The 13,743-nt window shown below is 40.3% G+C and overlaps 1 protein-coding gene across 3 annotated transcripts; it reads left to right on the plus strand.

Annotated features, from left to right (window-relative positions):
• The first annotated feature begins 1,876 nt into the window (after window positions 1–1,876).
• Window positions 1,877–13,396, plus strand: dnajb5 (DnaJ heat shock protein family (Hsp40) member B5). Of its 3 annotated transcripts, none has more exons than XM_049018667.1 (4): window positions 1,877–1,962; window positions 3,807–4,062; window positions 5,498–6,129; window positions 11,198–13,396. In XM_049018667.1, the coding sequence occupies exons 2-4, from the start codon at window positions 3,852–3,854 to the stop codon at window positions 11,426–11,428; spliced, it is 1,074 nt and encodes a 357-aa protein (XP_048874624.1). In that variant the 5' UTR covers window positions 1,877–1,962; window positions 3,807–3,851; the 3' UTR covers window positions 11,429–13,396. The 3 variants fall into 3 exon arrangements, with proteins under 3 accessions (XP_048874624.1, XP_048874623.1, XP_048874625.1); XM_049018666.1 differs by having other exon boundaries at window positions 1,948–2,116; XM_049018668.1 differs by lacking the exon at window positions 1,877–1,962 and adding an exon at window positions 2,236–2,855.
• The last annotated feature ends 347 nt before the right edge of the window (window positions 13,397–13,743 follow it).

A 13,743-nucleotide genomic window follows, 5' to 3' on the forward strand; every position in this document is an offset into this window, starting at 1 on the left:
AATCATTTTGTGTCTTCTCTGTAAAAGGTTTTTTATTATGTTGCTGTTGATTATGAATTTAAGTCGCATTTTTACAGTATGTGGACACGTCTGTAGCCCTGGCATATAACCCCAAATACAGGAGCAAACATCCATCCATCCATCCATTTTCCAAACCGCTTATCCTACTGGGTCGCAGGGGGTCTGGAGCCTATCCAGGAAGCAATGGGCACGAGGCAGGGAACAACCCAGGATGGGGGGCCAGCCCATCGCAGGGCACACTCACACACCAGTCACTCACACATGCACTCCTACTGTACGGGCAATTTAGTAATTCCAATCAGCCTCAGCATGTTTTTAGACTGTGGAGGGAAACCGGAGTACCCGGAGGAAACCCCACGACGACATGGAGGGAACATGCAAACTCCACACACATGTAACCCAGGTGGAGACTCGAACCTGGGACCCAGAGGTGTGAGGCAACAGTGCTAATCACTGCACCACCATGCCACCCCCAGGAGCAAACAGTTTAAGTCATATTCAATTTTTCATTAATGTCACTTAATGCTGGTGCCTTCTAGAACTGTGGAAAGCAATGCAAAACAAAAAAAGTGGAAAGCTGAATAATAATATGTGCATAAATGACATATAAACAAAGTTGATTTCTATTAAGACACGTATTTAATGTCCGAAATATATTTTCTATTACTTGTATAATAGTTGTGTAATGCATATAGCTCTTAATTCCGGTCTTCTTTTTCATATTTGGTGCTGAAGAGCCGCGGGGATCTCTCTGACGCTAATAATGAGCACAAGACCAAATTTGTCTCTATTTCCTTTTTCTGTGTAGAATTCTCGCCATCCTATTGGCTGAGTGATGGAACAGGAAGTATAACCATTTATGTCCTTTGCAGACAAACTCGCAGAACACCATACCGCGCTGTTTCATAACTAATCTCCTTACCTTATCTAGTCCATTCATACACATGAAAATTCAGTTGTCTATTCATAATTTTTTTTTCTGTTGTACCAATGGAAATGTTTAATAAGGTAATAATAAATATTTGTGTATTATTTCTATTAAAAATCACTGCAATACAGCAATTTATATTTTAGTCTGCTACATTGCTTTTTGTTTTACTACAGGGGAAATCCGACACAAAGATGTTCATAAATTAAAATTGCTAAATGTACGCAAGACACAATTTTTTGCTCTCTAAAAACTCTATTCATTATAAATAATACTGATATAGTTTTACTGAATGAATAACATCAAACTAGCTCTGAAAGAAATAGTCACTTTTTACCCGCGTCTTTTCCATTACACTTTGGCCAATTTCAACCAAATTATGGATTTAAGTGTGCATTTTAAATGTTTTTCATGCTAAAAAGCAAGAACGATGAGTTTTCCGGGTATTCGACATACATGTCATTCGTGATAACGGTTATGTAGGCATTGGCAAACTGGTCATACACCGTTACTTTCTATGTAAAGACAGGAAGGTTCCCCGCGGCTCCGATTCTGATTCATAACCAAGGGTATGCCGCAGCTTTTGGCCAAGCATGTGAAAATGTCGACGATTAGGGGCGGGATCGTCGGCTCATACCAATCAAAGCTTAGCTGTGACATAAGATCTTCTGTAATTAACTACAAAAACGCCGATTTTGTTCAAAGAAACTCCCACGTAGGATAAATAAATAAATAATCCGAAAAAAGAAAATCCGTGCAAAGTTAAGAACCAATCAGCACACAGAGAATACCGGAAAACGTACATTTCAAGGGCAAATGGGCGGAGAATAGGATATGATTGAAAGATAATGAATCCAATGACTGCCGAGGGGTGTCGATTGACATGGTAATTCCCTATAGTACGTAGACAAAGGATTTTCCGGGATCCTGAGTCGCGTTTGTAGGCGGAGTTTATGGAATAGGGTTACAAGAGAAGCGGAGGCTGGCAGTCAGCAAAGCAGTACTCGGACACGGTAAGGTCCTAGGGTTTTATATAAAATACGGGCGCGCATATAGATTTGCTTCATTGTCAAAATGGTTTTGATTTGGACTCAGTTTGGTTTAAAACACAGAAACCTAAAGTGTAAAGTTCGTGTTATACACAGAAATGACAACTGGATAATGGGGGTAAGATTTAAAACTATTACTCATGATTTTCATAGTTTTTATCATTTTAAAATTCCATTTGTATTTAATGCATTAATACTTATTCATGTTACCTCGCAAACCGTTTTTGTTTGTCATTATTGGTATCATGTCTGTTACAAGTGATTTTTGTGTCAGTCTTCAGCGTTTGACAAAACTTCTACTTAACCAGACATAAAACGTGTCAGAGCGTTGAACATTTTCTGTTGAGCATTTATTCTATAGACTGTTCAGCATGTTTTTCCAGAATTAACTTTTTATAATGTAAAGTCTTCTTTAATCCATACTAAATTTATTTTATCCATACTAGAGCATCTTATCTCAAATGATAACCGTTGGTTCGATTCTAGGTTTCCAAAGTTGATTGATAGTTTGATGATGCAATGCATTTTACATGGTAGATTGTTGGTCTGAATGGTTTGTAATGTGCTTTCTTGAAATTGGATAAAAAGGGATGTAAATTGCGGATTGGAGTACTATATTTATCATTTGTACCATTACTTCAGTTAAAAAATACATGGCTTTATTGTATTGTTCTAAATCTGAATGATGTTTTAAATTCTGTCTAGTTAAAATGCTCATGGTTCCCGGTAATCCGGGGTTATTTTAGGAGTTACTTGACGTCAGCCTGGTAGTATAGCCGACTATTTCATATTTGGGGAGTACATCTCGTCAGTCGTTTCCCAAAGGACCGGCTGGTCACGATTAGGGAGGAAATAAGGTAAATCGCTGCTGTATGTATGGTTACACTGCCATGTCTGGGTGTATTCGCTATCAGGTTAATGTTAAAGCATTTGTGTATGCCGGTTTCTTTTTTTTCTCGCTCTGTCAAATGGGTCTTTCTCGGCCGCACACGAGTTGCCGCATTCCCGGTGCCAGCCAATCACACGGTGATCTTTTGTTCATTCACGGATAATTTTTTATGGCATAAATTGGCTATATCGACAGTATTTTACGGGTTGTCTTTGCAACTGGGTCTCCGTTGCATATCGACGTTAAACAGTGAGTGTTTCCTTGTACAAGCAGCTTTGTTGTATCAGACAGTTTTCGTTGATGTACATGCATGTGCATTAGGTAATCATGTGTCATTTGCAATAAACCCTGTCCATAGAAGCGGTAATATTGATCATGGTATCGCTTTACCTAATAGAACGCACTTCTTTGAAAACAATTACGTAAAAGACGATTTAATGTATCTGGGATTTCGACTTTTTAAGTGTGCAGACCGGCAGCAAACCAGCCATTCTGCACTTTTGTCTTTAGAAGGCTGAACACCCAATTAACCAGTTGTCCTTGTGTTTCTAGTATGTATCCTGTATGCTGTGATAAACGCATTATCTGTAGAATTCTATAGAATGACCTCGACCAGTTTATGCTGCTTTATACCCCTTGAATGGAAAACAGGTTTCTGTCTTTATATAATGCCTCAGATGAATGCATACTCTTCATCACTTTTCATTGCTCATAATTTTATTTTCTTAATTTGATTCTTTCTGGGAATTAGGATTCCACCCAGTCACAGTGCCTTATAGCGGCTTGCATACAATCCATGTGATTAGCCTTTCATTGAATTTCCTTGTGCATTCATTCACTAACTTGATATGTACCTTGCTATGCTTTTACTCAGCTCTTGGTAGCATGACTAGCTAACTTTCATGGCCTTGTTTGTCAGCAAGCCAAGGTGGTCCCAGAAGTGCACTGTCTGTCCATCAAAGCTATGGGGAAGGACTACTACAAAACCCTGGGCATCCAGTCTGGCGCCAATGAGGATGAAATTAAAAAGGCATACAGAAAAATGGCCCTCAAGTTCCATCCAGATAAAAACAAGGACGCCAATGCAGAAGAGAAGTTCAAGGAGATCGCAGAGGCCTATGAGGTGCTGAGTGACCCAAAGAAAAGGACCATCTATGACCAGTTTGGGGAGGAAGGTGAGAACTTCCTGACATTTCAGTCAAGTTTAGCTGTATTATGTGGAATCAGTGCCAAGTTGATGATAGCCTTTATGAATAAAGCATGAATGAAGCAGCTTTTATATGATGGAAATCCCAGGTGGGCTAATTATTTTTGGAAGCAATAAATGTCTATCAATTGTGAAAGAAACTGTAAATGAGACAAAAATATTTTACATTAGTAATGTAAGCCAGGACACTTAAGTTATTGAATTCATGAAGTGGATGAGAACTTTTGAAGGTGGTAATACAAATGAGTACTATACAGCTTCCGAAATAGAAATAAACTGGCTGCATAGTGCAGAAAAACCAAAAATAAGACTGAAGTAACAGTGTGATTTCAGCTTAGGCCACACACTGTGATTCACTGTTTCTCTCGCACGCCCTCTGTGCCATGCTATGTGCCAGGATAATCAATCTATCTTTAGCTGTATACAGATTGGTGTGACCTTAGCACTCAAAAACTACAAACAGTGGGTCATTTTACTTCCTGTCATGTAGTTAATTCTTCCATGTAAAATACCTGGAGTTCCAGGAACAAGACTGTCTGGGGAATGTGTACTGGGTTACAGAACAGAACTATGCAGAGATATTTGCAACTGATGCTGTAAATATTTGCAGGACAAATTTAATGAGGACTGTCAAGATTAGTAACGTGTACCAACCATGAGAGGCACTGTGTCAGTGATTTGTTCAGCTGAGGAGAGCCTTAAGTACTGTAAATGCAGGCAGATGCTCCTGATATATTCAAAGTGACAGCAAACGCTGCTAAATTCATCCATGGGATAATAATGCGGCAGGGTGCTTCACGGAAGCCTGCTCCTTCAGAGCCCAGCTGAAGTGTGAATTTACAGTTCTGGTTACTCAGTTTGATGCCAGGTACAAAAATTTTAAAGTTGAGCTGGAGAGGATGTTCGAAATGCAGGACAACTCACCAGGTGTTGTATTTAAACAAAAATAAGTAAAATACATACATAAATAAGTCCGATATCAATATGATAAATCATGAGGATAGTTTGGTTATGAGTCACACAACATTTTTGCTTTTGTACTATATTTAACCAATGTATTCCTTTGTTAAAGAGTAAAGGATTGCAAAATATATTAGAGTAATTGATAGAGTATCCTATGTGGATAGCTTTTCCTTAACAAAATCATTAGCCTTAAAAAAGGCAATGTTGTCTAAATGACATATGGTTTATGGGCTGTTGTATTTGTACAGGTTTCTAAAGAGAAATATGCGAGTGCAAGCAAACTATACTTTTTCATGTATCCCCAAGACTGACTTACTTTTGCCTTTTCTTGTGTCATGTTATTTGGGATGTAATGGGATACTTGCATATTTGGCAATCTTCATATAATAAAATATTTAACGTAAATTAATGTCAAAATCCGCCCATATTTGGCCTTGCAGGTCTTAAAGCTGGAGGAGGTGGATCAACTGGAGGCCAGGGGAACACCTACCACTACACCTTCCATGGAGACCCCCATGCCACCTTTGCTTCCTTCTTTGGTGGCTCCAACCCATTTGACATTTTCTTCGGGTCAAGCCGCACTCGAGGCTCTAATAATGGTTTCGGAGACCATGACATGGACATCGAGCTGGACGGGGATGACGACCCTTTCAACGCCTTTAGCCGCTTCGGTTTCAATGGCATCAACGGGTTTCACCATGGTGGTGGAGGCGGTCGTCGTCACCATGCCGACGCCCTGCACAGCCGCCGCAAGGTGCAGGACCCACCAGTGGTGCACGAGCTCCGAGTCTCCCTGGAGGAGATCTTCCACGGCTGCACCAAACGCATGAAAATCACTCGGCGGCGCCTCAACCCCGACGGCAAGACGTTGCGCACAGAGGACAAGATCCTCAACATCATCATCAAGAGGGGCTGGAAGGAAGGGACCAAGATCACCTTCCCCAAAGAGGGTGACGAGACGCCAGAGAACATTCCTGCCGACATTGCTTTTGTCCTCAAAGACAAAGGGCACCCCCACTTCAAAAGAGATGGCTCCAACATAGTCTTCACCGCCAAGATCAGTCTTAAAGAGGTAGGTTTCTAATATCCAGGATTCCCAATACTGTAGCAGACAATTCCTTAGCAGACAAAGTGTTCAACATGAAATGACAGTTTGAGGTCACATGGGCAGCTACAGTACAAATATTGTGCACAGACGCATGGTCTCCTCGGAGACATGAGTTAAAACAAATGGGGGGATTCTTGACCTCTAGCCCATGACCACCTGCTGCCATTTAAACTATTTAAAGCTGTATTCAGTGCATTTGGAGTGATTTAAATCAGTGAACTGCCATTAACCATCGGGAAATTACATTATGTTCAGATGTCTACCATTTCTGTTGCCTTCCTCAGACTTCTCTAGTTAGATCACACCTCATAAAAAAATGGAGATAAGGCATCTTCTATATTCTATTAACCAGGAGTTTTAACACAAATGAAATTAAACTGTGTACTCTGCATTTACATATGATACACACAACAGCCTATACCTGGGTTTTGAGTTTGATAGCTTATCCACTCTCCAGGGCTGTGCCTGAAAGCCAGGCTTTCATGGATTGTAAATTAATTTAAAGACTGCAGTACAATGAGGTAGTCATCTTAGGAATCTGGCCTAAGTTGCCACAATAGTGTGAGGTTAGACATCGGCAAATGAATAATCAATTATGTGTCTGCACACACCTGCTCAACTGACCTCTTGTACCCATTACAAAACTGCAGGACGTTTGTACTGAGTGCCTGACACTAGAAGTGACACAGGGTTGGGCACCTTTTTAAGGGTGAAAAAATTGAATTGCAGTCACCATCCGTTCTTGATGTATAGTAGACAGAATGACAACTTAAAAGTTTGATGCCATGTTTTTATTTTTCATTTAAGTGGCAAAACGCCAATAGGGTACTGAAGTTCTTGAATCTATAGCTATTACAGGGCTCAAAAATATATATTTTAAAATAATTATTGCTGAGAAAAAAAAATATGTTTCCATTCTTGCATTTCAACCCCAACATAATAGTCCTGTATCAGGAAGAACAAAATTGAAAAACACTTTTGCTGCCACAACTTCGAGGTACCTAGCTAATGCTAGCTGGCTAACGATAACAGCATGCACACACAATATGGCCTATACATGAAAAAAGCTTGGTTTGGAAAATATTTATATTAAGCTCAGTTAATCTGTGCAATGTGGGGCTGGAGATCCCATAATGTAGCCTGAAAGTAAACTCTAGGGAGGCACAGTGCACATAAAGTTAATAAAATCATGATGAGATGTAATATTTATGGACATAATAGGCTAATTCAAATTCTTGTTAATTTGTCGGTTACACAGAATGATACATTGTTATTAACCATTAACAGATTTCAAACTAACATTCCCTTCTGGAATAATTAAAAATTATGTTTTAAATTTTGTTTTCATTGCTTGTCAGCATGTCAGTGTTACTGAAAGTGGCCCACCGTCACTGAATGTGATCCACCACCCAACATTAAAGATTTTGGCACAAGGACCACTTTACTCTCTCCCCTGGGTGTGTGTGCGTAAAGGAATTTAGTGCCCTGGTGTCATGCACAGTCAAACCTCAATTTGAAAAGGCCAATAGAAGTATGGCCAGACAGAGACCACAGTAGCATGCGAAGATGCATGCGGGGATACATCTTTGTTCATAGGGAAATTAAACTGTCAAGACTGCAGGAAAATGAATTTGGATAAGGCAGCTCTCCAGCACTGCTGCAGTGTGTCAGTGGTCCTTTTACAGTGTGTTTAATAGTAGTCATACAGCAGCAGTTTAACTGTAGATTTGCTGGACCATCACCACACTGATCTACAAAATGGAGGTTCTTTTTGCCTCTGTACTGTTGTTTTCGGTGGCTGTGAATGTTCTGCCTAGCAGAGCTCTCATCATTAGCATGCGCTGCAGAGTACCGGCTGTGTTGCTACAGACAGAGCAGAGCTCTAGACCCTTGCGAGTTCTGCCGAGATTCCGTGTCTCGGCAGCTGATTAAATTACAGCCCCCCGTAAAGGTTACTGTTGAATCGTGCCTAGCTGAAGTCGGGGGGAGGAGAGCTTTCTGTTAGGTGAGTGTGACAGACTTTATTTAGATACCACTTACCAGCAGACAGCAAAAGACTGAACAGGGACGGAATGGCTGATTAAAACTGGGCTGGATTTTAAAATAGGTGTAGATATTCTAAATCTGGAGGGCCTTAAAAAAAAAAGTTTTACTCCCATATCTACCTGGCATCACTGCTGTGAATCTTAAAAGAATCCCCCCACCCATTTACAGTGAAAAGAGCCCATTCGTGTTCTGAGAGTGAAGAAAAAAAAGGGGGTGGCAGGGCTCTGGGTCTGCAGAGCGTGACTGAGCACATCGCAGTGAGCGATTGCAGTGCTTTGATCTCCAGCTGCCAGATTTACGTGAGCTGCGGAGTTTCACTGCAGCAAGCCTGCTGCTCCAAAGGCTGACATAATTACACACAGCAGTTTTATTCTGCTGCACTCAGCCTATTAGGAGGGGCCCTGGGACACATCATTATATGGAGGTTTTTGTTTACCAGCTATTAATTTATTGGCAGGGATGGGGGAGCTTTTATACATAATACAGTTGTGTTGGTGGGCAAAGTCATTCTGCAGTTTTCTTTATATCTCTCTTTGAAAGCAAAACATCAAGTGACAACCTTTCATACTATCACACGTTGCTGTGGATTGGTCATCCCATAATACACTCACAAATGAATCAGTGTCGTGCTGGACATGTTAGGCGTAATAGCAATTTACTTGATGCTAATCAAGTTAGCAGTGTTATTCTGGGACAGAGGCTGTTTTGAACAATTTGTCAATATTTAGCACCTTAGTAATAAGACAAGCCTTTGGTTTTATTTAGAAGAGCAAATAGCCAGGCTCCCTTCTTGGGATAAACATAGATGCCCATCAGAGTGGTTCCTAGGCATCAAAGGCTAATGTGAGAAACCATGCTATTTTTATCGCACCTGTGGCCTGAAATAAGTACTCAAGCAGTTTTTAGTACTAAAAGCAAATTCTGCCATTTGCCAAATGATAATCTGTGGTTACTTCACAGCAAAACTAAGGATAAGACTGGAGTTAAATTTTAAAAGCATATTACCTTACTGCTGATTTAAAACCAATGTCTTCTGTTTATTTGCTTTAAGGAATAGCAGTGTAGCTTAGTAGAGAATCAGAAGTGTCTTTCATTCATTTAGAAATATTTTAAATAGGATATACCCCAGCAAAGACTGACTTTTGTACAATTCTTTTAACTTCCATCACGTTGAGTTACCTCTGCCCCAACAGGAAGGCACTGTTGTCCTTGCTCTCCTATGCTGTCTAGCCAATAAGACTAATTATTTCTGGTTTCGTTGCACCAGCAGGGAGGACCTCCTGTCCCCCCCAGTGAGTGGCCGTCATAGTTGTTGCAAATAACATTTGGCCAGTGTGGTGCCAATATTTTGTTACATTGAATCTTGTTGCCACCTTCTAACCCAGGAGTTTTGGCCCCACTAAAGCTCTTTCTGCCCAGGAACAGGGAATATGGGCTAGACTCGCATTTCATTTTACTTAAAACCTGCCTTTAGTTCACAAGCTCTGTGCTAATGTTCTGAATCAGTTAGACCATTATACCTATTTCTGCTGTTTTTTTTTTTTGTAAAGATACAATGCAGGTGTCCCACATACCCTGACTGTACACACCCCTTCCCTCCTTGTGGTTCAGACCGACAACATAGACCCCTTTTTCATTATCCTTTGAAGCACCACCTTTCTTCAGCTCCTTATGAGCCCTGTAATCAAGCCCCTGTGCTCTGCAAACGCGTTTCAGTGGTCCTGGTTAGCGCATTTGCTTTGGTCCAGAACAGCTTGCTGCTCCTTCTGCAAGCCTAGATGTTTGAAAGTTTTTTTAACAACCTATTTCTTTCCATTCATTCCTCAAGGCAATCCTTTAGGAAGCAGCTGATGTCAGTGCAATTGAATGCTTAATGCCCCCAGTGGCAGCTGCAATCTCGCCATGTCTGGGGATGTTTATATTGGGAGATCTGATTGATGGCAAATTCACAATTTCTGTATCCACTGAGACTCAAAAGAACAGAACAAAAAAAGATACCGCTATAAGGCACAATTTAATGAAATTGTGCAAGACTGAATTGATTAATGCCTTCTGGTTGTGCCTTAAATCCATCTTTCAGTGCATAATCTAAATACGCCATGAAACAGTACGTGCCTAAGTAATTTAGGTGATTTTCTGTACATCCTGACTGGAACATATTGTGCTCTGTTCCTTCCCTGCTTCCCTCCCTCCCTTCCTCTGGAGCGACTCTGTCTGCCCACACTGTATCCCTGCCTGCCCCTGCTCAGTCTGAGGCTGGCTGACAAACCCCGAATAATTCATGGCATCAGCTGATTCTTCAGCTACCTCATCAGCCCTCAGAAATGAGAGTGGCTGCTATATTTAGCTCCCCCCCCCACCCCCCAGGGCTCTCACCCACACACAAGCCACAGTCACTCCCGCCCACGCTAAGTCATCCAGGCAAGGGCTGCTTCACAGTCACACACTCCCACGCCTGTTCAAAGGCAGACGTACGGCGTGTTCAGAAGCACATCCCCACACCCCCGTATTCTACACACGTACATCTTCCGGCGAGAGACAGACATGCGCACCAGCACTGCAGTTTGCCCTAGCCAATTACCCAGATACAGAATAGAGGTACTTTTATCAATATGACTAACCAAGTGCAACACTAACAAACTGGCTTGCACAATTGGGACATTATTATATAATGGCATTATTTCTAACAGTTTAGGTATTTCTGCATTTCCATACAAGTGAGCTAAGGGATTCCTAATGGGTTCCTAGATCCAAAGTTCAGGGTGTCAATCAGAATAAACAGCTTGATGTTTCACATGGGGACAACCTAATATGAACAGCAGTAATCAAGTAGCAATAAATGACACCACTGCATTTTTATGGCAATGATTCTTGTAATGACAGAAATACCAATGAGATCTTGTGATGAGTTCCTCCAAAGATGAATTTCTGTTGCCAGGGAGAAAAAGGACTAAATCACTGAGCAGATCTGTTCTCTCTCTTTCAGGCTCTGTGTGGTTGCACAGTGAACATTCCCACCATGGACAACAGAGTGATTCCCCTTCCTTGCAGTGATGTCATCAAGCCAGGAACAGTCAAGAGACTGAGAGGAGAGGGACTTCCTTATCCCAAAAGCCCATCTCAGAGGGGGGACCTGATAGTGGAGTTCCAGGTGCGGTTCCCAGACAGGATACCCCCTCAATCAAGAGAAATCATCAAACAGCACTTGCCTTCTTAGAGTGAATGGTAGACATGGGGAAATGGGAACTTCCCAGGGTCTATTTTTATGTTTTTTTTTTTTTTTTTTTTTTAAATCAGCCATCTTTAGTATCATTTTAAAGACAGTAATATTTAACCAGAAAGAAACTGAAAAGTGCCACAAGAACATAGTTGACATTTTTCCATTATTTATTTCTTGCTTTTGCAAATGGATTCATGTTGGCGTTTTTAACAATTAAGAGTTTCTGCACCTGTTGATCACTGACTTTCACTCAAGATGCATTTTTAAATTAGTGTTTTGGTCTCTATTTTTCATCTTGATATTTTTAGGGTGAAAGGGATTGAGAGTAGAAGGAAAAAATACATCAAAAACTTAGGAAACCAGTGAGGTGCCAATAACCTTTTGTTTATATGAATATTTTCAATTTGAACAAGCATGTTCATTTGTTTTCAAATAAAGTTTGGTTAAATAAACATTGGGCATATTTCAGTCAATTGCAATTAAATGCTACACTGAGAGTATTAACCAGTAATCCCAAGATGGTAATATTACCTAGTTCAATAATAAAAAAAAAAAGTGTATACAGGAAAGGCCTCGATTCAAAAGGTGCTTTTTTCCCTGTGATTGCAGTGTGTTACAGAATGACTCACCAGTGTTATTCTAAACTGCCTTATACTTCCCTTGGTTTTTACTCAAGGTCAAAAATCACAGAGAAATCCTGAGTGCCTTAACCTGGCTCAAACCAGCAGCCGACTACAGGCCTACAATAGGCAGCCCAAGTATGCTTTTTAACAAGCATATCAGTCGATGTTTAGGGAAGTATTCAATAAAAGTGGTACAAGTGTTCCAGAATGTCGGCTTTTTTAAGTTCACAGAATCCTAGCTCTAGGGCTCCAACTGCATGTATTCGTACATTGTACAGTCGTAGACTGGAGAGTTAACTTCCATGACCTCAAAACACCTAGAAGGCCGAAGCAGAACACAACCTATTTGATAATTTAATCTCGTACAATCAAGCAGGTGTAAAAAAACATCAGTGTGTAAGACTGCTATATGCTTATGGTAACTTTCATTAGGTGATTGGGGCAAATTTTTTCCACATCTTTTTCTCCTCGGGGAAAACGATTTCTTTTTTAAATTATCCGAGCTTCATAACTGCTGAAAGGCACCTAACAGGTGTTTTTCCCCAAAGCGGTTTCCTTGAAGCCCTGTTCCATGTTTATTGTATTGGACATTTACCTTTCCATTGGACATTTTGGGAAAGAGTAGTCTGAACATCTTGTTTATTTTCATCCTCATGAAGTAAGGTCATTTGCTGGCGAGGCATACGAAACGCAGTCAACATGCCTCTTGCTGAAGTGTGGCTTCAATGATCAGCACTGAGCATTTAACGGAAGCAGCATTTCTGTAGTGTGCTAAAGCTGTTGTCTTGTAAGGAGTAATCCATTACCTCTGAAAATATCGTTCCCGACCATCCATTAAGTTAACTTCACTGGAATGTCAACAAAGAAAGCTATGTTATTCATATGACCTGTTTTAATATGTATATCTATGATAAAAAATAAACTTGGCTAATTATCTTCATATATTTTGCCTGTATGATTTTTTTTTGCAACAGATGTATTAAATTCTAATGAAATGTTTGTCAGAAGTGTTCTCTGAGGATTTTGTAAATTAGTGAAATGTACAAAAGCACACAAAGTTTGATATACTGAACACTAATAGCATGTACAGTATAAATATTTGAAAATAAGTAATATATATACCTACACTCAATCTTGACATTGTAATGCAAAGTAGGGTTACCCTACTCAGGCATTTCTGGCAATTGCCAATCAGTGCTTTTATACATTTGTTTTAAGATATTAAATGGGGTATGTACTCAAATTTTCTTAAGGCTGATGTGTAAAATGCTTTGATTTTCATATGCTTTGTTACATGAATTACAGCAGTGAAGTTTAGTATTAAAGTATTAAAAATATGAAACCTGTTTTATATGGCACTTTTTTCTTGTCTTTGGTTCAAATTACTGTAAGAAAGATGGCAAGAATGACATCTCGGAAACCATTATATGGAAGACAACGTTGCTACCTCCAACGTTGATTATATCTAACCCAAAAAAAGAGATGGGAAAATTCACATGCATGTGCATGTACATGGACTGTAGGAGGAAACCTGCACAACACATGGAGGACATGCAAACTACACATATACAAAAGTGGAGGTGAGACTTCAACCCCCATAAGCATCCATCCATCCATCCAAAATTTGTACCTGCTTGACCTTTTCAGGGGCACAGGGGTCAGGAACCTGCCCTGGAAGCTATGGGGGCA

The sequence above is a fragment of the Brienomyrus brachyistius genome, chromosome 7, assembly GCF_023856365.1.
Source record: "Brienomyrus brachyistius isolate T26 chromosome 7, BBRACH_0.4, whole genome shotgun sequence".
Taxonomy (NCBI): Eukaryota; Metazoa; Chordata; class Actinopteri; order Osteoglossiformes; family Mormyridae; genus Brienomyrus; species Brienomyrus brachyistius.

Excerpts from the sequence above, each read along its gene's own strand:
- dnajb5 (XM_049018666.1), top strand. The coding sequence starts at position 2,024 with ATGGTTTTGATTTGGACTCAGTTTGGTTTAAAACACAGAAACCTAAAG. Across the intron at positions 4,063-5,497 it reads TGACCAGTTTGGGGAGGAAG|GTCTTAAAGCTGGAGGAGGT; the intron begins GTGAGAACTTCC and ends TTGGCCTTGCAG. Across the intron at positions 6,130-11,197 it reads CCAAGATCAGTCTTAAAGAG|GCTCTGTGTGGTTGCACAGT; the intron begins GTAGGTTTCTAA and ends TCTCTCTTTCAG.